Source organism: Hevea brasiliensis, chromosome 12 (genome assembly GCF_030052815.1).
Source record: "Hevea brasiliensis isolate MT/VB/25A 57/8 chromosome 12, ASM3005281v1, whole genome shotgun sequence".
NCBI classification, from domain to species: domain Eukaryota; kingdom Viridiplantae; phylum Streptophyta; class Magnoliopsida; order Malpighiales; family Euphorbiaceae; genus Hevea; species Hevea brasiliensis.
The window spans coordinates 98,435,446-98,462,598 of NC_079504.1; the positions used below are offsets into that span (position 1 = coordinate 98,435,446).

General features: G+C 34.3%; 1 protein-coding gene across 1 annotated transcript; it reads left to right on the plus strand.

Moving 5' to 3' along the window:
* Positions 1-13,897: 13,897 nt before the first annotated feature.
* On the plus strand, positions 13,898-14,380 carry LOC110657438 (uncharacterized). Its single transcript, XM_021814639.2, has one exon. It carries the CDS (start codon positions 13,898-13,900, stop codon positions 14,378-14,380), a length of 483 nt encoding a protein of 160 aa, XP_021670331.2.
* Positions 14,381-27,153: the final 12,773 nt, after the last annotated feature.

Below are 27,153 nucleotides of genomic sequence, written 5' to 3' on the forward strand. Positions count from 1 at the left end.
TTGGTTCTGGCCATTTCTGGGCTTTGGTGTCTCCATAAGAATTGTATATCTATGTCTAAACTATTCATGGAAAAAATTTCAGGTCAATTGGACCTGTTTTGAGTGAGTTATGGTCATGCTAATGACTACTATTCATATGGTAAAAAATTCTGTCCTGCACTTACCTATTCCGGATTTGGTCAATCTTTATGTCACTTTGTGGATAGAATTTAGGTAGGCTTCCTTCATGAAAGTTGGCACATTTTGTGTCTATTTTCACCTCCAATTGGTCTCATACTAATTGAAGTCACACACTTAAGGTTCTAAGCTAAAACATACACTGCCTTGCTACACATTCTTCATCACATACCAATTATACATTCTATACTTACCAAGCTAACCCTTTCATGCCAATTCTGGTTTGTACCATACCATTAACATACTTAACAACACATTTTGGTTATTTTGGACAGCTTGTAACCATTCTCAATACACACACTATAACACAGAATTTTTCTAAAGTCCATTTACACAATTTAACCACATGAACATATCCCATTTACATATCCAATTCCAATCTATTATACACATATACATGCTGCCACCATAAACAACATAATTCAATAAACCAAACCATGAAACAACGCATTTCAACTACACTTTAATTACACATCTCCTTCAAATAGCTTCCAAGCTTCCAAAACCAAGTGCATTATCACACATACACTTAGTATACATTATCCAAATTATTTCTATACACATAAACACTTATACCAACATCCTAAACTACCATTAACAAGTGAAAACAAACAACAAATAGTAAGTTTCCATGGCTGCCGAAATGGTGTACCACCATTACCATCAAACTTCAAAATTTCTTCTATAAAACAACTCCCTACAACATCCACTCAAAGTTTAATGAAGCAATATTGAAAAATACACATTTACCTCTTTTGGACTTCTTCAAAACTCCAACAAAACTTTTCTTTCTTGCTCCCAAAATGTTGCCCAAGCTGTTTAGAACAACTTTAGTGAAGAAACCTAGAAGAACTAATGGCTTGATGATGGTGGATTATCCTTTGCATGGTGGACGGCCATGGAAGACTGGGAGGAAGCTTGGTTTCGACAATGGAGAGAGTTTGAGGAAGAAGATGGCTGTTTAGTGGAGTTGGCTATCCAAAGCTTGGATATGTGTCACTTATCTCATGTTAGTGGAGCACTAAGTGATTAAAAAATATAATCAAATGTTAAACTTTCATTTATCCAACATTACACCCATAATTTTCCTTATTTATATTATGGACCACCATTTTAATTTTCATGGTATTTTCAAAGTTTAATATCATTTATTTTTAATGTACATTTAGGTCAAAAGGCAGCTCGAGGTGTCAATTGACCACAATGCCCCTATTCGAGTTGTTTTTTAGCTTTTTCGGTAATACCAATTTTTGTCGATTTCTCGATTTTTTTTATTTTTCTTTGTACTAATTATTTAATTTTTCTTTGACATTTCTAATACCATTTATTTTTCAATAGATGTTTATTTAAGTCCCAAAAATATTTTCTAAGGTTCCCCGCAGTCCAAGGCTAGTCAACGGCCCACACCGCAACTTCTCGGTACGGTTTTGTCCGTTTAGCTTAGTTCCATTTTCTCTCTTTTATTTTTCTTGTATTTTCCTCTATTGTATTTCAATACCTTATATCTCCATAATAATATTTAAATATAATTCCTGGCATCCTAACTGTCCAGACAGACACTGGTCACCGGAACAGTAGAACACATTACCGAACATAGGGATGTTACAGGGGCCATCGACTTTAAGGGCATGAAAGATGATCATCCAACTGTAGCCTAGTACTGGCTGAAGAGGACAGAGTGGGTTTTCTAGCAATTACACTACACTCTAAAGCAGAGTTTAGAGGGTGCAATCTCCTTTCTTCAGGAGGATACCTATCAGTGATAGGACACGCTGTCCATGGTAGTACAGCCTGCGATAGTGACATGGGAGTACTTCTTGGTTGAGTTCATGAAAAAGTACATTAGTCACATATATCTAGAGGCCAGGAGGAGGGAGTTCATTAGTTTGAGGCAGAGACAGTTAACGGTATCAGAGTATGAGTGGAAGTTTGTGCGGTTAAGCTGTTATGCCCACAAGATTGTACCCACTGAGGTAGATAAATGCCATAGGTTTGAGGAGGGGCTAAATGATAATGTGAAGTTCCATATTACAGCACTTCAGATTACAAATTTTTCATAGATGGTGGAGGTGGCTTTGAATGTGGAAAGGATCAAAGATAGACAATATAAGAGAGGCCCAGGGCAGTCTAGCTTCTCAACCACAGCTAGTAAGAAGCCCAAGGGATCCCAGAGCTAGAGCCAACCATAGAGGCCATGGTCACAGACTATACCTAGGAGAGGCCAATTAGCAGCATTAGTAGCTAGTTCTCTAGGGACAGGAGCCAGGGGAGCAGCCCCAGCTGCATGTATTCACTGCAGTAAAAGACATAAAGGAGAGTGCTGGTACTTGACTGGAGATTACTTTAGATGTGGGGCCACAAATCATTTTTAGAGAGATTGCCCTTGAGGGAATGCTCCTACTGCTCTAGCATAGACTGAGAGATCCGCTCCTGCAGCTTAAAGGGGTAGGAGATGTAACATCCTCATTTTCGTATTCCGTACATTCTACTGTTCCGACAGCTAATGTCTGCCTCGGAAAGTCGGAATGTCTGGAACTACACTTCGGTGATAATGAATAGACATATAATGATGAAACAAATAAGAAGAAAATGCAAGAAAAATCAAAGACAAATGAAAGAGAGAAAATGAAGCTAAGTTAAACGAGCCGACATCGCAGCGATGGGTGACTGCACTGGGAAGGCCGTTGCCGACCCCCAGGACTGTGGGGAACCCTCAGAATTTAATTTCGGGACATAAGTAAAGGTCTATTGAAATATAATTGACATTAGAATTATTAAAGAAAAATTAATAAATTAGTACAAAGAAAAATGAAAAAAATCGAGAAATAGACAAAAATCGGTGTTACCGAAAAATTAGGAATATAACCCAAAGTAGGGTATTTTGGTCATTTGACACCTAGGGTTGCCTTTTGACCTCAATGTCCATTAAAAATAAATGATATTACACTTTAGAAATGTCATGAAAATTAAATTGTGATACAATATGTAAATAGTAAAAGAATGGAGCCAAATGAGCCAATAAGGAAACCTTAACTAATTAAACATTAAAATCCAAGTTAGTGCTTCACTAACTCTTAATTTGGGACACTTAAATATTCCTTTGGGATAGCAGAACCATCATCTTCCACCTTGAGAATTAACCAGCCAAGAGAAATGGAGTTTACCATGGAAATCACCATGGATGCCCCACATGCAACCTCCATGGGTGCATGATCAAGCCACCATTTCTACTTAGTTTCTTCATCAAAGCTTGCACACACAGCTTGGGCAGTATGTTGGAAGCAAAAAGAAGAGGATTTGATGAAGTTTTGGCGAAGCTCAAAAAAGGTTAGTGCTAGTTTTTCATCCCTTGCTTAATTAAAGTTTGTATTAAGGTTGAGATGAGTTGGATGGTGAAGAAATTTGAAGGATTCGATGAGTTATTGATATATTCAATTTTGGATAGCCATGAAAGTTTATTGTAGTTGAGTTTTTCTTACCTATAATGGATGAAAATTAAGGTTGAATAACTTAAATGGAGGAAGTAGTAAGTTAAAATCTAAGTATGTGCATGTAGTGCTTGAATTAAGGGTGTGTAATGGAACCTTAATGCTTTGGGCAAACTGCCATGTTTGGCAGCCTATTAAACCATGAATTTGTGTGTGAACATGTAGTTATTAATGAAATATGCTAATGTTAAATTGTGGGCAGCAAGTGTAAGTGATATTGAAGTATGATTATGTTGAACTGTATGTGTAATATTGACATTGAGATATGTTGAATTTTGGTGGAAGTGAATGTTGAACTTAATGGTGAATTGTGTGCATTGAGCACTTGAATATTCTGCCCAAAAGTGTTGCTGGAATTGTGTACAATATATATATGAAAGTGTTATTAATTGAATATTGAAGTAATGAGGAGGAGAAGGAATATCAAATTGGAAGTATATGTGCTTTGTGCAGGTTGTGTATAGAAGGCAGTACATAAATAAGGCCATAAGTTCCAAACTATGAACCCAATTGGTATGAGGCCAATGGGGGGTGAAACTAGACACCAAATAGGCCAACTTTCATGTAGAAATGTGCCAAAATTCTGCCTAGAAACTGACCTTAAAGATGATCAAATCTGGAATAGCAACCTTGCAACCCAGATTTTTGACCATATGAACAGTAGTCCTTGGGATGACCATAACTCACTCAAAACAGGTCCAATTGACCTGAAATTTTTACCATGGTTAGTTCAGACATATATCTACAATTCTTATGAAGACACCAAAGCCCAGAAATGGCCAGAACTAAGTCAAATAGCTTGCACAAGTTCAGGTACCAAAACTGCCAGAACTAAAACTGACCAAATTTTGCACTAAAGGTGCAATCTGTCCAGCTTTAGTAAATTGACCATATCTTGGTCTATACAAAATTAGAATGACCTGAAATTTTGCCCTGAGTGCAATAAGACATAGAGCTACAATTCTTATGAAGACACCAAAATCCAGAAATGGCCAGAACCAAGTCAAATGGCTTGCACAAGTTCGGGTACAAAAACTGCCGAACCAAACGTGACCTAAAACTGACCAAATTTTGCACTAAAGGTGCAATCTGTCTAGCTTTAGTAAATTGACCATATCTTGGTCTATACAACTTAGAATGACCTGAAATTTTGCCCCGAGTGCAATAAGACATAGAGCTACAATTCTTATGAAGACACAAAAACCCAGAAATGGCCAGAACTAAGTCAAATAGCTTACACAAGTTCAGGTACCAAAACTGCCAGAACTAAAACTGACCAAATTTTGCACTAAAGGTGCAATCTGTCCAGCTTTAGTAAATTGACCATATCTTGGTCTATACAACTTAGAATGACCTGAAATTTTATCCCGAGTGCAATAAGACATAGAGCTACAATTCTTATGAAGACACCAAAACCCAGAAATGGCCAGAACCAAGTCAAATGGCTTGCACAAGTTCGGGTACAAAAACTGCCGAACCAAACGTGACCTAAAATTGACCAAATTTTGCACTAAAGGTGCAATCTGTCCAGCTTTAGTAAATTGACCATATCTTGGTCTATACAACTTAGAATGACCTGAAATTTTGCCCCGAGTGCAATAAGACATAGAGCTACAATTCTTATGAAGACACCAAAACCCAAAAATGGCCAGAACCAAGTCAAATAGCTTGCACAAGTTCGGGTACCAAAACTGGCCGAACCAAAAGTGACCTAAAAATGACCTAAGCCTACTATTTTAATGCATTCCATCCAGCATTGGTAAATTGACCATATCTTGGTCTACAGAATTCAGAATGACCTGAAATTTTGCCCCGCGTGCAATAAGACATAGACCTACAAGTTTACGGTTTGGACCTAAACCCAAAAACCGAGGGAACTAGGTCGTCCGGCTAAGTCAACATAGTATACCGAAATCCGGTGAATTGCAATAAAATGCAATACACTTAGAAATGAAATTGGTAACATTAAAATTGACCAACGTAGAGTGCATCAAGGGTCAAAATTATAGGTTGACTAATGAAATGAATTGAAGGGAATAGTACCAAGAGAAATAGGACTTTAAGCTAGACAAATCTAGCACACAAAAATTGAGAAATTGACCAAATTTTGCACCAAAGCTGCAATCTGTCCAGCTTTAGTAAATTGACCATATCTTGGTCTATACAACTCGGAATGACCTGAAATTTTGCCCCACGTGCAATAAGACATAGAGCTACAATTTTGCTTCTTTGACCAGAAGCTAAAAACCAAGGAAAATAGGACTTTAAGCTAGACCAATCTAGCATACTAAAATTGAAAATTGGTAATTACATAAAATGATGCTTGAAGTAATTTGGCAATGAATGCCAACTTGTGAAAAGTGTAAATTGCATTATATTGACAACATATTGAATTGTAAATTGTGACATGTTGATGCTAGAATCAACCTATCCATGATGCATAAAAAGGTCAATAATTTTATTGACCAGTGAAAGGCATAAAGATGTATAAACCCTATGAATAAAGAATTAAATATGTAACATTGTAATATGCCCTAATTTGCCTAGTTGAATAGTTTGGATAGGTTGGCATGCCAATAGGATTCTGACAGCTGTTCTGTAAATGACTTTACGTCATACTGTGTTTTATGGCTTATTATGCCATACTATGATTTTAATAGCCTATGGCTATACAGATTGTGTTATTATATTCGGCTTAATGCCTGATTGATTATATGGCTTTTTAGCTACACTATTTGCACACCGGGAGATACTTTGTGACCGATGGTGTGACGGCCCGAGGTACTAGGTACCCAGTGCTAGTATATCCGTTTATCCAGTTTGGTCAGTGTATAGGCTATGTGGGCAGTCATTTAAAACATTATTCAATTTAGGAAGCTAAGTTAAGTTAAGTATAATGAAATTTCAGTACAATTAAATTAAGTATTGAATGAATGAGTAAAAGAGATTAGCAAAAGAAACATAACAAAAATATAAATTACAGAACCGTAGAGACTTGAAATACAATACAGTTAGAATAATTTGTATACTGGGTAGTATTACTGAAAAGTTATAAACTAAGCACTTCCAATAAGGAACAAACTAGCATATAAGATCGTTGATACTAAAAATACCATACCAAATTTAATTGATTCCTGGATATCCGAATTATGAGTTATTTTTTTCTTTATTTGTATACATTATTTCTTGTTATACTATTCCACCACTAAGCAGAAATGCTTAGCGCGATGGAATTACTTCCTCGCGCAGGTACTGAAGGTAAAACCAGTGGACTGTCGACTGAGATTTTTGGAGTCCAGATCTGCAGAAGTGTCAGAAGAGTTCAAGATTGTCACCTCCTCAGCAATGCATGTAGATAGGGCTCATAATTATACATGTTATGTATCATTCTAAGTATATTGTAATTTCATTTGTATATCCTGTACTTGACAAATTTATGTACTTAATTGGAAAATTATATAAGTTAATGAAATGTAAGAATTCTGATGTCTGAATTGATTGTCTAATCATAATGATTCTGAATGAGATTGAGTTTAAGAAATTTTGAGAAACTGATGAGATATTATTGAGATAAATTGAGCTATGAATTTGAATATGTTGTGAATTGTCTTTGGCAGGTTCAGAAGAACTGTTAGTCCAAATTACAGCCGACACTTTGTCGGATTATCGTTAAAATTTTTGAAATTTTCAAATTAGTTAGATTTTGATAAAAGTAAAAATAGCCTAAACCTTAAATAAAGTTTTTTAATAAATAAATCAAGAACTGTAATAAAATCAGATAAGATCAGGTGCTCCGGCACTCCGAGTGATACGCCTTGCTCGGCTACACTATAGTCGGGTGAGGGGTTTTACATTTAGTGGTATCAGAGCACGGTTTAGGCATTCCTAGGCAAAGATAAGTAGAAAGAACTAGTGTGCATACATGCATTGCATTCATAAGTGTCAAGGTGACACTATGCAGATCTGTTTACTTTTGATTATTCAAAGTTAAGATATGGACTCAGAGTCACAGAGGGCATTAGAAAAAGAAGTAGAAAACCTAGTTCATGAGGTTATAACATAATAACTACGTAATGTTCTCGATGTTTGTATTCTAAGCTGCAGATTACAGTACTGACATGTGATTATTATGTAGAGCTACGTGCTTCCTCGTGGTAGAATAAAATAAGAATATTTGTAAGTAATCTATAATTTGATATTGTTACGCCCGAATATAGTACTATTACGGGAAATAAATGTGAAAATTCTAGTCAAAAATTCAAAACTTCAGAACTAGCCTATCGAAAGACTACACTTCTAAGGTAGCTAGAGTCAGTGAATCGGTTATACTAATGTGGACTACCATTTCCACAAAAATTGCTATAAGCTTTGAGAATTCAGTATGACTATAAATTAGAAAGAACACCTTGAGGATGAAGATATTTGGACATAGATATGGAGTCTTATCAGTATTTTAATATTTTTGAAAAAAAGGAATGATGTAGGTATTTGAGAATACATTTAGAAATTGTATTGATGCTCTCTCCAGAAGCAAGAATAGATACCTTCCATTGATGGAGTTTGTGTATAGTGATATTTATTAAATAAGCATGAAGATATCAAGGTATAAGGTCTTGTATGAGATAAATGCAGAATACCTAGACAAAGGGTAATTTAACGGAGTTGGAATTGGTAAAAAAGACAGAAGGACTGGTAAAGAATCCTGGAATGAGAGATCAAGAAACTAATGAATAATAGAATTTCATGAGTAGGAATACTAAAGGCAGAGGAAAACAATGATGGAAAAGTGAATAAAATTATGAGACAACGATAAGCTCGGTTGTTTGAATCAGATGAATTTCGAGGACGAAATTCCTTTTTAGAGGGGAAGAGTTGTAACATCCTCATTTTCGTAGTCCGTACATTCTACTGTTCTGACGGCTAATGTCTGCCCCGAAAAGTCGGAATGTCTGGAACTACACTTCGGTGATAATTAATAGACATATAATGATGAAATAAATAAGAAGAAAATGCAAGAAAAATCAAAGACAAATGAAAGAGAGAAAATGAAGCTAAGTTAAACGAGCCGACATTGCAGCGATGGGTGATCAGATCGGGAAGGTCACACGACTTCAGATCATGGGAACCCTCAGAATTTAATTTCGGAACATAAGTAAAGATCTATTGAAATATAATTGACACTAGAATTATTAAAGAAAAATTAATAAATTAGTACAAAGAAAAATGAAAAAAATCGAGAAATAGACAAAAATCGGCATTATAGAAAAATTGGAAATATAACCCAAAGTAGGGTATTTTGGTCATTTGACACCTAGGGTTGCCTTTTGACCTCAATGTCCATTAAAAATAAATGATATTACACTTTAGAAATGTCATGAAAATTAAATTGTGATACAATATGTAAATAGTAAAAGAATGGAGCCAAATGAGCAAATAAGGAAACCTTAATTAATTAAACATTAAAATCCAAGTTAGTGCTCCACTAACTCTTAATTTGGGGCACTTAAATATTCCTTTGGGACAGCAGAACCATCATCTTCCACCTTGAGAATTAACCAGCCAAGAGAAATGGAGTTCACCATGGAAATCACCATGGATGCCCCACATGCAACCTCCATGGGTGCATGATCAAGCCACCATTTCTACTTAGTTTCTTCATCAAAGCTTGCACACACACCTTGGGCAGTATGTTGGAAGCAAAAAGAAGAGGATTTGATGAAGTTTTGGTGAAGCTCAAAAAAGGTTAGTGCTAGTTTTTCATCCCTTGCTTCATTAAAATTTGTATTAAGGTTGAGATGAGTTGGATGGTAAAGAAATTTGAAGGATTCGATGAGTTATTGATATATTCAATTTTAATAGCCATGAAAGTTTATTGTAGTTGAGTTTTTCTTACCTATAATGGATGAAAATTAAGGTTGAATAACTTAAATGGAGGAAGTAGTAAGTTAAAATCTAAGTATGTGCATGTAGTGCTTGAATTAAGGGTGTGTAATGGAACCTTAATGCTTTGGGCAAACTGCCATGTTTAGCAACCTATTAAACCATGAATTTGTGGGTGAACTTGTAGTTATTAATGAAATATGCTAATGTTAAATTGTGGGCAGCAAGTGTAAGTGATATTGAAGTATGATTATGTTGAACTGTATGTGTAATATTGACATTGAGATATGTTGAATTTTGGTGGAAGTGAATATTGAACTTAATGGTGAATTGTGTGCATTGAGCACTTGAATATTCTGCCCAAAAGTGTTGCTGGAATTGTGTACAATATATATATGGAAGTGTTATTGATTGAATATTGAAGTAATGAGGAGGAGAAGGAATATCAAATTGGAAGTGTATGTGCTTTGTGCAGGTTGTGTATTGAAGGCAGCACCTAAATTAGGCCATAAGTTCCAAACTATGAACCCAATTGGTATGAGGCCAATGGGGGGTGAAACTATAAACCAAATAGGCCAACTTTCATGTAGAAATGTTGCCAAAATTCTGCCTAGAAACTGACCTTAAAAATGACCAAATCCGGAATAGCAACCTTGCAACCCAGATTTTTGACCATATGAACAGTAGTCCTTGGGATGACCATAACTCACTCAAAACAGGTCCAATTGACCTGAAATTTTTACCATGGTTAGTTTAGACATAGATCTACAATTATTATGAAGACACCAAAGCCCAGAAATGGCCAGAACTAAGTCAAATAGCTTGCACAAATTCAGGTACCAAAACTGCCAGAACTAAAACTGACCAAATTTTGCACTAAAGGTGCAATCTGTCTAGCTTTAGTAATTTGACCATATCTTGGTCTATACAACATAGAATGACCTGAAATTTTTCCCCGAGTGCAATAAGACATAGAGCTACAATTCTTATGAAGACACCAAAATCCAGAAATGACCAGAACCAAGTCAAATGGCTTGCACAAGTTCGGGTACAAAAACTGCCGATCCAAACGTGACCTAAAATTGACCAAATTTTGCCCTAAAGGTGCAATCTGTCCAGCTTTAGTAAATTAATCATATCTTGGTCTATACAACTTAGAATGACCTGAAATTTTGCCCCGAGTGCAATAAGACATAGAGCTACAATTCTTATGAAGACACCAAGACCAAGAAATGGCCAGAACTAAGTCAAATAGCTTACACAAGTTCAGGTACCAGAACTGCCAGAACTAAAACTGACCAAATTTTGCACTAAAGGTGCAATCTGTCCAGCTTTAGTAAATTGACCATATCTTGGTCTATACAATTTAGAATGACCTGAAATTTTATCCCGAGTACAATAAGACATAGAGCTACAATTCTTATGAAGACATCAAAACCGAGAAATGGCCAGAACCAAGTCAAATGGCTTGCACAAGTTCGGGTACAAAAACTGCCAAACCAAACGTGACCTAAAATTGACCAAATTTTGCACTAAAGGTGCAATCTGTCCAGCTTTAGTAAATTGACCATATCTTGGTCTATACAACTTAGAATGACCTGAAATTTTGCCTCGAGTGCAATAAGGCATAGAGCTACAATTCTTATGAAGACACCAAAACCCAGAAATGGCCAGAACTAAGTCAAATAGCTTACACAAGTTCAGCTACCAAAACTGCCAGAACTAAAACTGACCAAATTTTGCACTAAAGGTGCAATCTGTCCAGCTTTAGTAAATTGACCATATCTTAGTCTATACAACTTAGAATGACATGAAATTTTATCCCGAGTGCAATAAGACATAGAGCTACAATTCTTATGAAGACACCAAAACTCAGAAATGGGCAGAACCAAGTCAAATGGCGTGCACAAGTTCGGGTACAAAAACTGCCGAACCAAACGTGACCTAAAATTGACCAAATTTTTCACTAAAGGTGCAATCTGTCCAGCTTTAGTAAATTGACCATATCTTGGTCTGTACAACATAGAATGTCCTGAAATTTTGTCCCGAGTGCAATAAGACATAGAACTACAATTCTTATGAAGACACCAAAACCCAAAAATGGCCAGAACCGAGTCAAATAGCTTGCAGAAGTTCGGGTACCAAAACTGGCCGAACCAAAAGTGACCTAAAAATGACCTAAGCCTACTATTTTAATGCATTCCGTCCAGCATTGGTAAATTGACCATATCTTGGTCTACAGAACTCAGAATGACCTGAAAGTTTGCCCCGCATGCAATAAGACATAGACCTACAAGTTTGTGGTTTGGACCGAAACCCAAAAACCGAGGGAACTAGGTCGTCCGGCTAGGTCAAAATAGTACACTAAAATTCGATAAATTGCAATAAAATGCAATACACTTAGAAATGAAATTGGTAACATTAAAATTGACTCACGTAGAGTGCATCAAGGGTCAAAATTATAGGTTGACTAATGAAATGAATTGAAGGGAATAGTACTAAGAGAAATAGGACTTTAAGCTAGACAAATCTAGCACACAAAAATTGAGAAATTGACCAAAATTTGCACCAAAGCTGCAATCTGTCCAGCTTTAGTAAATTGACCATATCTTGGTCTATACAACTCAGAATGACCTGAAATTTTGCCCCGCGTGAAATAAGACATAGAGCTACAATTTTGCTTCTTTGACCAGAAGCTGAAAACCAAGGAAAATAGGACTTTAAGCTAGACCAATCTAGCATACTAAAATTGAAAATTGGTAATTACATAAAATGATGCTTGAAGTAATTTGGCAATGAATGCCAACTTGTGAAAAGGGTAAATTGCATTATATTGACAACATATTGAATTGTAAATTGTGACATGTTGATGCTAGAATCAACCTATCCATGATGCATAAAAACGTCAATAATTTTATTGATCAGTGAAAGGCATAAAGATGTATAAACCCTATGAATAAAGAATTAAATATGCCCTAATTTGCCTAGTTGACTAGTTTGGATAGGTTGGCATGCCAATAGGATTCTAACAACTGTTCTGTAAATGACTTTACGTCATACTATGTTTTATGGCTTATTATGCCATACTATGATTTTAATAGCCTATGGCTATACAGATTGTATTATTATATTCGGCTTAATGCCTGATTGATTATATGGCTTTTTAGCCACACTATTTGCACACTAGGAGATACTTTGTGACCGATGGTGTGACGGCCCGAGGTACTAGGTACCCAGTGTTAGTATATCCATTTATCCAGTCTGGTCAGTGTATAGGCTATATGAGCAGTCATTTAAAACACTATTCAATTTTGGAAGCTAAGTTAAGTATAATGAAATTTCAGTACAATTAAATTAAGCATTGAATGAATGGGTAAAAGAGATTAGCAAAAGAAACATAAAAAAAAATATAAATTGCAGAACCGTAGAGACTTGAAATACAATACAGTTAGAATAATTTGTATACTGGGTAGTATTACTGAAAAGTTATAAACTAAGCACTTCCAATGAGGAACAAACTAGTATTTAAGATCGTTGATACTAAAAATACCATACCAAATTTAATTGATTCCTGGATATCCGAATTATGAGTTATTTCTTTCTTTATTTATATATATTATTTCTTGTTATACTATTGCACCACTAAGCAGAAATGCTTAGCACGATGTAATTACTTCCTCGCGCAGGTACTGAAGGTAAAACCAGTGGACTGTCGACTGAGATTTTTGGAGTCCAGATCTACAGAAGTGTCAGAAGAGTTCAAGATTGTCACCTCCTCAGCAATGCATGTAGATAGGGCTCATAATTATACATGTTATGTATTTTGTTCATTCTAAGTATATTGTAATTTCATTTGTATATCCTGTACTTGACAAATTTATGTACTTAATTGGAAAATTATATAAGTTAATGAAATGTAAGAATTCTGATGTCTGAATTGATTGTCTAATCATAATGATTCTGAATGAGATTGAGTTTAAGAAATTTTGAGAAACTGATGAGATATTATTGAGATAAATTGAGCTATGAATTTGAATATGTTGTGAATTGTCTTTGGCAGGTTCAGAAGAACTGTTAGTCCAAATTACAGCCGACACTTTGTCGGATTATCGTTAAAATTTTTGAAATTTTCAAATTAGTTAGATTTTGATAAAAGTAAAAATAGCCTAAACCTTAAATAAAGTTTTTTAATAAATAAATCAAGAACTGTAATAAAATCAGATAAGATCAAGTGCTCCGGCACTCCGTGTGACACGCCTTGCTCGGCTACACTATAGACGGGTGAGGGGTATTACAGGAGACCTAGTAGGACAGAGGCAACAGGTAGTTCACATAAAGCTACTTCCAAGACAATGGAGAGGCCAGAGGTTAGGGCACTAGCACGTGCCTATGCTATGAGAGCTCAGGAGGAGCAAGATGTGCCTGATGTGATTTGGGGTACTTTCTTTCTCTATAATATGCTTGTGCATACATTGGTAGACCCAGGATGCACACATTCATATATTTGTATTACTTTGCCTGTGGAGAGAGGAGTTCAAATTGATGAGACTGAGCAGGATATTTTGGTCACTAACCCTTTAGGCCATAGTATAGTGGTAAATAAGGTCTATAAGGGTTATCCCTTAAAAATTCAGGGACATGAGTTTTTGGCCAACATGATTGAACTGCCATTCCATGAATTTGACATGATACTAGGGATGGATTGGTTATCACATCATCAGGTAATGGTAGATTATCGGTTGAAGCAGATCACCTTAAAAACTGCCAATAATGAAGAAGTGACAGTTGTGGATGAAAGGACAGGCTACCTTTCCAAGTCGTATCGGCCACAGTAGCTAGGAAACTGATAAGAAAGGGCTGTAAAGCATACCTAGCACATATGGTTGATACCAGGAAGGCTGGGTCTAGTCTCCAAGATATACCCACTGTATGTGATTTTCCAGATGTGTTTCCAAAGAAATTTCCTAGTTTATGATCGGAAAGAGAAGTAGAATTTGCAATTGAAGTGATGCAGGGTATAGCACCGATATCGATTGCTCCTTATAGGATAGCACCGATGGAGTTAAAGGAGTTGAAAGTACATTTGCAAAAACTATTAGATAAGGGGTTTATGCACCCTAGTGTGTCTCCATGGGGAGCACCAATATTGTTTGTAAAGAAGAAGGATGGGACATTGAGATTGTGCATAGACTACCGACAATTGAATAAAGTGACAATAAAGAATAAGTATCCTTTGCCTAGGATAGATGATCTGTTCGATCAGTTGAAGGGAGCAGGTGTTTTCTCCAAAATTGATCTCTGATCAGGGTATCATCAGCTAAGGGTAAAGTAGGTGTATGTACCTAAGACTGCTTTCAGGACCTGATATGGGCATTATGAATTTTTGGTGATGCCATTCGGGTTAATAAATGCACCAGCGGCATTTATGGACCTTATGAACTATGTCTTTCATTCTTATTTGGATCGGTTTATAATGGTCTTTTTTGATGATATACTAGTGTATTCTAAGGACCGGGATGAGCATGATAAACAGTTGAGGATTGTATAGTAGACCTTGAGGGAGAAGAAGCTGTATGCTAAGTTATCCAAGTGTGAATTCTAGTTGAATGAGATTTCTTTCCTTGTACACATAGTATCAATTCATGGGATTACAGTGGATCCCATAAAAATAGAAGCTATAGTGGAATGAAAGCCACCTAAGAATACAACAGAGGTTAGAAGTTTCTTAGGATTGGCAAGCTATTATAGGATATTTATGAAAGGATTCTATCTTATAGTAGCTCCAATGACTAAGCTATTATATAAGAATGTGAGGTTTGATTGGAATGATAAGTGCCAATTAAGTTTTGAGAAATTGAAGGCTATGCTTACTAAAGTGCCAGTATTGACACAACCAGTATCAGGGAGAGACTTCATAGTTTATAGTGATGCCTCGCATAATGGGCTTGGGTGTGTTCTAATGCAAGAAGGAAAAGTGATTGCTTATACTTCTAGACAGCTAAAACCACATTAAAAGAACTACCGTACCCACGATCTGGAATTGGCAGCAATATTATTTGCATTAAAGATATGGAGGCATTACCTATATGGTGAAAAGTGTTATGTCTATATAGATCACAAGAGTCTTAAATATTTGTCAACCCAAAAGGAACTCAACCTGAGGTAGAGAAGATGAATTGAGTTCTTAAACGATTATGATTGAGTTATTGACTACCACCTTGGGAAAGCGAATGTGGTAGCAGATGCTCTAAGCAGAAAGTCTATAGCAGCATTAAGATCTTTGAATGCTGGTTTGACATTATCACAAGATGGGCCTATATTAGCTGAATTACAAGTGATGCCTAATTTGCTATAGCAAATGCAAGAGGCCCAGAAGCTAGATGAAAAGTTGATGACCATTTTAGGCCAAATCAAAGAGGAAAAGGAGAATGGGTATGAGATAAAGGAAGATGGGTGTTTATACTACAAAGGAAGAATATGTGTGTCAGATGATGAAGAATTAAAGAAGAGCATTCTAAAAGAAATACACAATAGCTTTTATGCTATGCACCCTGGGAGTATGAAGATGTATCATGATTTGAAGTCTCATTATTGGTGGCCTGGTATGAAAAAGGACATTGTTGATTAAGTGACTAGATGCCTGATATGTCAGCAAGTTAAAGCAGAGCACTAAGTTCCATCAGGTTTGCTGCAACCTATAGCTATACCTGAGTGGAAATGGGATTGTATCACGATGGATTTTATCATCGGTCTACCTCTCACACAGAAAAAGCATGATGCAGTGTGGGTAATAGTAGACAAATTGACGAAGTCAGCTCACTTGCTACCAGTTAGAATTGACTACTCACTGAAGAAATTAGCATAATTGTATATAAGTGAGATAGTTCGATTACATGGGGTGCCAGTATCAATCATATCAAACCGAGACCCAAGGTTTACATCCAGGTTTTGGAAGAAGTTACAGAAAGCCTTGAGTACACATTTGCATTATAGCATAGCTTTTCATACTCAGACAGATGGGCAATTAGATAGAGTAATCCAGATACTTGAAGATATGTTAAGAAGCTGTGTTATGGAATTTGAAGGAAGTTGGGACAGTTATCTCCCATTAGCAGAGTTTGCAAATAATAATAGTTATTAGGCAAGTATAAAGATGGCTCTTTATGAAACACTGTATGGGAGGAAGTGTAGGACACCCTTATGCTAGACAGAATTGGGTGAAGATAAGATTGTAGGGCCAAATTTGGTGAAACAGACTGAGGAGAAGGTAAAGGTGATCCGAGCTAGTTTGAAAGTTACCTCAGATAGACAGAAGTCATATGCAGATTTAAAAAGAAAAGACATAGAATATGAAGTCAATGATAAAGTTTTTCTCAACGTGCCACCATGGAAAAATGTATTGAGATTTGGGAAGAAGGGTAAGCTAAGCCTGAGGTTTATCGGTCCATACGAGATCATTAAACGTGTGGGTCCAGTAGCCTACAAGCTAGCTTTACCACTAGAATTGGATAAGATCCATAATGTATTTCATGTCTCAATGCTAAGAAGGTATAGATAAGATCTTTCACATGTCATATTAGCGGAGGTAATTGATGTGCAGCCAGATTTAATATATGAGAACCGATAAAAATCTTAGCTCAAGAAATCAAGGAACTACGAAACAAGAAGATTCCATTAGTGAAGGTGCTCTAGAGACACTATAACATAGAAGAAGCCTCTTGGGAGAGTGGGGAGACAATGAGGCAGCAGTATCCCCAGCTGTTTACATTAGGTAAATTAACGAAATTTCATTTTAGAGGGGAAGAATTGTAACACCCCCACTTTAGGTAGTCTGTACATTCTACCATTCTAGTAATTAACATCTGTCTAGATGGCTGGGATGTCTGGAACTACCCTTAAATTTAAGTAAGGAGTCATAATTTAAATTAATAAAGATCAATTAAGGTTGAAGAAAAAAATAAAAGAAATGGAGTAGAAACCAGTTAAATGTGCACCAGTCCTGGCAATGGGTAACTCCACTGGAAGTGACTATGGGTCTGGTTGTTACTCTAATTTCTATAGGACCTTACAAGATTCTCAAATTAAGGCTTAATTGAAGTATTATTATGAATTAATAAGTCAAAGAAATGAAAAGAAATAAGTTCAAATAAGCAGAGTAAAACAAAGTGAAAAACGGAATTAGGGATTTATCGAGTATTATGGACAAGATGGACAGAAATCCGATAAGAGTAAAATTGGTTAATTAGATTTAAAAATCAGATATTGACAAAAAAATGAGACTAATTAGTTAATGAAGTTCGATTAGCTTAATTAATTATGATTGGAATAATTAAGTATAATTAAAATTAAAAGTCAAATGTAATGATTAGAGATTTTAACATATTTACAATTTTGTCATTTCCCAATAATTATTATTTTGCCATTATGATTACAATAAGATAAATATCAATGAAAGATGACAAATATCATTCATCTTCATCTTCTTCTTTGTCACACCCTACTCCTCGTAAGACATAACATGTTTCTATAGTACACCTAATAAATTACCATACTTCGCCTACCGGTAATCCATTAAATATACTACAAGGGATTTTAAAATAATTTTCGTTCATTTTTAAGCTGGTGGGTAAATTTTTCACAAATATTAAAAACCTTTAATTGACACTAAGTCATAAATCAAATTTTTAGATATTTAAAACTACCACAATTTTTACAAAAATTCCAACATAGTGCTGGCTGTATTTTGAAAAAATAGTTCTTCAAAACCTAAAAAGAAACACACTTCCAATATGTTTTCTCAACCACAACTCCAATACAAATCATTTTCATATCCCAATTCAACATAATTACTCAATTCAATTTTAAAGCCATATATGGGTTTCAAAACTCAAGAGGAAATTTGAATATCATACTCATTAGGATAATAAAATTACTATTACAAAATATACAATAAAGAAATTCTCAAATTAAAATTATAATAATTTGATTTCATTATATATCAAAATAATATTACAAGAGTTTTTATACAACTCCTCAAACAATTTACATACATATAATTACATGCATACAGCAAAATCTAATGTACAAGGGTATACCTCTAATATACCCGAAGCTAATCCCAATGAGTCTTCAAGGCGCAACTACTGGAAATCTCACTCAGCTGCTTTATCTTTACTTTCACCTGTGACAGCATACAAAGCTATTGCTGAGTGGTAAACTCAGTGGTGCACAACTATAAAATATACCTTGCCAAAATTTTAGCAAAGAATTTGGAAATCTTGAAATTCAATCAAAATTTCAAAAATCAAAATATTTGTTGCCAATAAAATAAATCATTTGTTAAAATGACTCTGCTCAAGAATTTCAATTTATCAAATCATAACTGAACATTTAAAGTAATTTCAGTAATTTATGAAAATAAATCTTAATTTTAATAAAATCAATTATGCATAAATCCCATTTGCAATCACAATTCTTACTATTTAAAATCCATTCTTTATCTCACTAACTATGCAAGACTAATCCGTAAGGGCCATCTTCGGGGTGATTCTAACTCCCTATGGTCAGGGAGGTCGAATCTCATGCACAGTACACATCACAATAATGAAACTTCCGAAAGGGCTAATGAAAAACTTAGATCTAACCTTTAATAAGAGGAGAATCTAAGCCTGTGCACGTACCATGGTAGTCAAAATAATGCTAACTCCATTGTCTCCTTAACAAATGAGGGAGACGGGTAATAACCTACTCAAGCATCTATAGTGAGATATAAAACAATATCATGAATTTCTTTATCCTTTTTGTGAGCATAAATCACAACACAATTTAATTCAAAGTCAATTCCAATATCTAATAAGTTTTATGCTCATCACAATTGAAAACATAATTTGTATTTTTTTCATGCAAATCCCATTTCAATCACAACTTTCTGAAACTGGATTCATTTAATCCATATCAAAAATAAAATCATAACTTAATCATTTTCCCATAACTAAACTCATTTATACTATAACACATTTCAATAATCATTGAAATAAATTCAATAATTGATAAACATAATACATAAAGAAATTAAAATCCTTTAATCAAATAAAATATGCAAAACTTTAACAATGTAAAACTAGTTGTGCACAAACCTCTTTGTCAACTAGTTTACTCCAATTTTCAATTTTTCTTTGAAGATCCCTTTCCAGTCTCTTTTTCAACTGAAACACACAGTTTATAGTGTTTCAGTACCATATCTCATAATAAGTCCATTAATTTATTTCATACCAACTTAATTGTAGCCTTAAATTTGCTTAAAATGGTATTCTTTGAATTTTGCATTTTTGGGTCACTATTCATTGCACTATTCAAGTCAAAATGTTGACTTTTTCCTAGTAAATAGGTTTATTAATTCTAATTGCACCTATAAACGACATTTTGGGTGTCAATTTTGTTGGCATTGTTTGCCAATTCAATTTCTAATTTCCCTATGTGCAAATCCAAAAAATTTAGTTTTGGGTCACTGTGTTATACTATTCCATTGGTCTAGATACTGTGGGAATTTGGCTAAATGTCCTTCATCAAAGTTGTTCCTTAATGTCTAAAATTTAATTTCCTTTTTAAATCACTCCATTTGGAATTTTTTTAGCCCAAGTTATGCCTATTTTTCTAAGGATGGCCAGATTGGTCCAAACTTAGAAATTATGGGCAATTTTTGGTTCTGACAGTTTTGGTGACCCAAATTTAGGTGGCAGTTTGACTTGGTTATGGGCAGAATTTGGGTTATTGTTCTTCATAAAAGTTGTATTACTATGTCATATCTTTCCAATGCCACAAAAATCAGGTCATTTGGACCTTCCTAGACCAAGTTATAGCCAAATGAATAAATACTGTTCATTTGATCATTTTTGTACAGTGGCAGTGTGCCAATTCCGGGTTTGACCTAATTGTTCACTAACTTAGAGTCACTTTCTGGGCATGATTTCTACATGAAAAATGTTTCATTATGTGTCTAATTTCATCTCAAATTGGCCTCACACCAATTGGAGTGGCATAATTATAGTTTTGGTCCCTAAAAGGGACCTAGGTCAGGCTATCCAGTAGTGACCCCTCACCAATCTGAATTTGACTTAACTTCTCTCCATTCAAACACATTCAAAATTACACCAATTAACCATTTTAAACCTCACTTAGGTCAAGGTACATTAATTTACTAAATTCTCAAATTTCCTCCCCAAACCCTAAGGGTTAAGAACCCTAATTTTTCTAAATGTTGCAATTTATGCAATTCACAATACAAATCAACTATCCATCATCAATTCACTAAGAATTTATGTTTAATTGAACTAAGCACCATCACTTCCACTTATCCCTAGCATGACCAAAATTCCCTAATGGTCCACCACACTTGATTTTATTAAAATTTTCCACAATTTCAAGCTTAACTCATACACATAAACATAATTCTAAAGAGAAATTAAGTGTTTAACTACTAACCTTTGTATAACTTTTTCAATCTTTAATTTCTTCAACTTTTTCTTCTTTCTTTCTCCTTTAATCTTCTTTCCAAGGCTCAATTACTAGTTTTCTTTAAGGAATGTAGGGGATTTAGGGTTGAAATTAGGGTTTAGGAAGCTTAACCATAAGCTTCCTTGGTGGAAATTGAGAGAAATTTATGAGAGACAGAGATGAGTGAAGTGTGGCGACAAAGAGAGGTGGAAGAAAACCAAAATTATGCTTTTAATTTTCATTTTATTTTCTTTATGCTTATCCATAATTAGTTTGAAGGAGCGGAAGCATGAAAAACATAGGTTTAGATCATTGAATTCAAAAATTTTTCATCTAGGGTCACATGCATCATGCAAGATTCATTTTTATCTATTTGATTTCAATGATAAACAGTATATTAAAACTCTTTTAATATGTTTTTGGATCTACATTTGCCATTTAAGATTTTAGAATTAACAGATTAATTTATTAGAACCCTAGATTAGATCAAGAACAAGTACACTAACCTTTTTGATGCACTGCAGTGTGTTTGGCACCTTTGGGATGCACCTAGGACACTAGGTGTTGTCCTTATAGCTTGTCCACACCAAGATCACCAATGGCAGCCCCTTGAACAGCTTCTAAAGCCTTTCCAATCAATTAGAAAATCAGGTTTTGCCTTTAGAGATGTTATAGATGTAAACAGGATACTAGAAATGATTTCTAGTATTTTTAATTCAAGCGAATGATGGCTATTCTCTTTGAATTGATGAGAGATGAAGAAGATGAGAGGGGAGAGCTCAAAGGTGGCGAAACCAAAGAGAGAATGAGCAAATTATATTTTTTTCTTTTCATCCTTTCCCTTATATAGCTACGTCATCACTTAAATCCCTTGCCACATGTCACCTTCTGATTGGCTCTAGGTTTTATTGACCCAATCACATTGTGCCAATTGTCAAACCTATATTTAAACTTGACTTTAATCATCTTATATGATTAAAAGACAAATGGCAAGCTTATGTGTAATGCCATGTGTCACCATCTCATGGTGCCACATGTGATCCTGTGAAATGAACAAAATACCCTTGTGTCTTAATTTTGAGTTCTCAATCCAAAATAATTATTTCTCTTCTTCTAATCAATTTATGTCAAATATAAATTAATTAATTAATCTCTATTAATTAATTTCTCATAATTAAATTTATATTTAGACACTTTAAATATAAATTTAACTTATACTATACATCCAATAACCTAGATTTAGTTTCAAGCCATGCTAGGGACTTTGCAATCTAATTGCAAAATAAACCTATTTAATTAATCAATTAATCAATTAAACTATTTAATTAATTAATTAAATCATATTTAATTTAGTGATTACTTGTGTATGTGTGTGACTCACTAGGCTCATCACTAATTGACAATGAGATATGATATCAACTCTTAATATCATCAGAACTCTTTCTTACCATAAATGATTTCTTTAAATCATTTTATGTAGCTCATAGACTATGGTTAACACCTAGCATTGCATGCCATAGCCACCCAATCAGTAATAAGGTTTACCTTAAATGAACCTATAATCATATGTTACCATGTACTAGAATCTCTTTGTTATAAAATCCTAATTCGAGCTGGAGTCATGGTTTATATCAAACCCCATTTGCTATGAATATTATGTTCTCTTTTAATTCCAGTTCTTGATTAAAAAGATTTTCTCATCAGAAACTCTTTTCTGATTAAATCTATCTGTCCTGGCCAGGAACTTGAAACATCAAGAACAATTAAATGAACATAAGATTTTATCCCTATTTACTTAGGGTAACAGATTCCATTTTGATCAACACCTACCTCCATATATAACTAGTAGGAGCCAACACATGCCTATATACCTATACACAGTACAAGTATGAAAGCAGTATCAAACTCAAACCACCTATATATAAGATAACTGTGCTATCTCAGGTCTAAAGATTATATGCACTGATATGATTTATGACAATACATTGACAAGAGTAAACTCCAGGTGCTTGTCATAAATGTCACTGGTTCGGCCTATTTATCATGTATAAGTGCCTATCATATTTGTTATATGGCATGAGACTCACTATTCCATCTTATTTACATCTCATATAAATAACTTGGGAATAAACATGATTATAATCTTTCTGGATAAGTCATGTCCTTATTGTAAAGTATCCTCGATTGTGAACCTATTTATGATATTTTGTGCTAGAAATACTGTCACTCATATTCTTAACAACTTAAGAATAGAATTTATAACAAAATATCAATGGACCTTTTCTATTATACATAAATATATTATGTAAACAAAAAAATGAAAATGCCTTTTATTAATAAAACATGTACAAGATACATACTAAATGATATGCTCTAGGGCATACTACTAACAATCTCCCACTAGCACTAGAGCCATTCATTACAATATCTTAGACCCATCTTCTTAAGATGTCGGTCTAGCTGAGTTTTTCACATAGGCTTAGTGAATGGATCAGCTGGATTTTCAGCTGATGCTATGTAATACCCCTATTTTTATAGCCTAGTATATTTTACTGTTCCAGTGACCGATGTCGGTCCGGACAATTAAGAGAATTAAAATCACGTCTAAGAAACCTAGATAAGCCTTAAATACAAATAATTAGTAATTTTCAATTAGTTAAATATAAATAAGAAAAACAGAACAAAGAGGTTAAATGAGCCGAGAGTCACAGCGATGGGTGACCTTCTTAGGAAGGATTGTGAAGTCGATTTAAACTCAAATTTCGAACCGTAAAATGTGACGCTGCGGTCCTTAGGACTATTGTGAACACAGTGAAAAAGAGAAAATCACAAAAAAGAAATGTTAAGCCAATCAAATAATTAGGTCAGGGATCCAGTAGAAATATTGAATTATTTGTCAACCGGGTCAAACCGGCAAGGGGAAATTTAGTCAATTGACCCCTAGAGCTGACTCCTGACCTAACTGTCAAGTCAAATTGGAGAAAAGAAAATTTCAGAGTCGGGAATTAAATTAAAGAACTAAAGAAAAATAAATGAAAAAAAAAAGAGGAAAAAGAAAAAGTGATTACATCATGCATGATACAATAAACCTAATAATTAAAAATTTAACTTTTAGGATAATTTTTGTCTTATTAAAGGTTAAAAATTTAGAAAAGGAAAAAAAATAATAATAAAAGTCCTTCTTCTTCATTTTGTTGCTGTGACATATCCCTCTCCCAAGCTCTCTCACATGCCTTCATGGAAGCTTGACTCAAGCTTCATAAACCCTAATCTAGCCATAATTTCCCTAAGGTTTCTTAAGTAAATCTTGTCCTTGAACCTTGATTCACCTATTGATAACAAAAAGGAAGAAGAAAGGAAGAAGTTTTGAAGGGAAAAAAAATTCTGCACTAAGGTTAGTGATCCAAACTTGAAACTTTTGGTTTATTTCTTGTGTTTTTAGCTTAATGAACTTAGAAATTAACATAAAATGAAATTAAAACAAGTGTTGGAGGACTATATGGAATTTTGGCCAGCTAGGGTTTAAGATGAGAATGCATGAGTTTGATTGAATTAAATGTGTTAGGAAGCTTGAATGAGTTAAGAAATGGTGTTTGTATGTTTGGAATTAATTACATGTAAGAAAGTAGTGAGTTAGGGTTTGGACCTAGGGTTTTGGAAGACAAAAATTGGAGAAATGGTCAAATGGTGTATTTGACCCAGTTTGAGCTGAAAAATGGTCATTTGTGACCAATTGTGGTAATTTGGAAGTGTTGGAATTGAATGGAAATTCGGATTGCTTAGGGACATGCTGCAGGCAGCATGACCAAGGTCCCTTTCAGGGATCAAAACTAAAAATTTACCAACCCAATTGTTGTGAGGCCAATTGGGAATGAACAAATTGGTCAAATCCGGATTAGGCAATCTGACCTGTACAAAACTGACCAAATGAACAGTACTTGTTCATTTAGCCATAACTTGGGCTAGGCAAGTCTAAATGACCTGAAATTTTACCAGTAGAAAGCTGAGATATAGAAATAAAACTTTCATGAAGAATACAAACCCAAATTATTCCCTTAACCAAGTCATTTAGCCACCCAAAATTGGTGACCTAAAACTGCCAGAACCAGTTTTGGTGTCCAAAAAATCTGGGTTAGGCCAATCCGGTAGCTATGATTCAAATGGCTATAACTTGAGATAAAAAACTACAATTGGAGTGATTCAAAAAGGAGAATAAAGTTAAGATAATAAGGAACAATTTATATGAAGAAAACTTAGCCAAATTCTAATAGCAACATGACTAATAGAATAGTGCAACATAGGACACCAAAACTAAAAATTTGCAAATTTGCCTAAAAGACTTAAAATTTGAGTAAACAACTAAAACCAACAAATTAGGTAACCAAAATGTGGTATGTGGCTGAAGTTGAAATTCCCATACCTATTAAGCCTTAGAAAGTCAACAAATTGACTTGAATAGTATCATAAATAGTAACTCCGAAACACAAATTTTAAAGAACACCAAGTTTAGCATATTAAAGCTAGGTAAAAGTAAATTTGAATTTATTTTTAGATTTATGATAAGTTATGATACTGAAACACTGTGAAACTGTGTATTTCAGTTGAGAAGAATACCGGGAAAGAACCCGAGAGATCGAGTCAAGGCCAAGAGGCGACTTATATAAGGTTTGTGCACAACATAGAATTTTTGTAAATTTTCTTCTGCACATCATTTTGAATGAATTGAAATATTGAATTGTGATCTCATTGTCTTGAAATGTTTATTATGCTTTCAAATTAAATTGTTAAAAGTTTAATTGTATATATTTGAAATGGCATCAAATGTTTAGTAAATTGTTAAGATAGTTTTGAAACCACAATGTCATGACCATATATTTGAATACCTCACTAGAATGACTGGTGGGGGAAATTAGTTTCGAATTTTGATTCCTTCTCTGGCTGAAGTGTTGAGGTGTGTGCCAGTAAAAGAAGAAAAAGAATGGGTTCCCATATATTTGAGCTAGCTAGCCTTGTGTTGTGACTTCTCCTTAGCCTCTGGCTATTGAGATGATATTTGTTTCGAATGGCATGATATAATTATGTGTTTTTATGAAATTTATTTTGAGACTTTTGAAATGAAATTGTTTGGATTAAAATTTCATAAGTCTTGTTTTGAATTTATTTCTCATGTTTAGTTTAATTTTTGAATAAATATAATTTAAATTCTGCATAAAGATTATTTTAGTATGGTGTGCACCACTGAGTCCTAGTACTCAGCGATGGCTGTTATTGCTGTCGCAGATATAGAGACTAGAGGAGCAGCAGAGTGAGTTGCTAAGGATTGAGGAGCTACCTACTCTGAAGTTTATCGGATATATTTTATACCCTGATTGTAAAAATTATTTTGATATATGTAAATGTATGGATATGTAAAATTGGTCATGAGCAGTTGTATAGAGTTGTATAAAGCTTGTAATTAATTTTGGTTTGGATTTTTCCTAATGTAAATTTTTAGAATGATGTATATAAATTATTTTATCTTTAATGAAATATGAATAGAAATATTTTGTTTTAATTTGAATGAAATTAATTAGTAGTATTTTGATGATTGTTGAATTTTGGAAATTGAGAAATGATATTGAAATTGGTTGGGATGGTTGTGAAATTGATGAAGTTGTTGAGATAAATCTTTGGAAGTACTTTTTATAGGTATTTGAAGAACTGTTTTCTCAAAATATAGACGGTACTCTGCCGAAATTTTTATAAAATTTGTAGAAAAATAAAATGGGACAAAAATCTTAACTAATTTTCAAACTCTAATTAAATGTTTTAATACCTATTAGAAAATGCTCACCATTTATAAAAGTAAGAAAATTGTTTTAAAATCCCTTGTAGGGTACTTAATGAGTTATCGGTAGGTGAAGTTCGGTAGTTCATTAGGTATTCTATGGGATCATGTTATGCCTTACAGAGGAGTAAGGTGTGACATGTTTTAGTGGTATCATAGCAAAATTTTTGAAGTATGTTTTATCTTGTGAATTTGTGTCTTTTCTTTGCTAAGTACAACTGCTCAATGTCCTTATTTGTTACATACAGTGCATTACATCATAAATATGAACTAACGGAGGAAAATCTC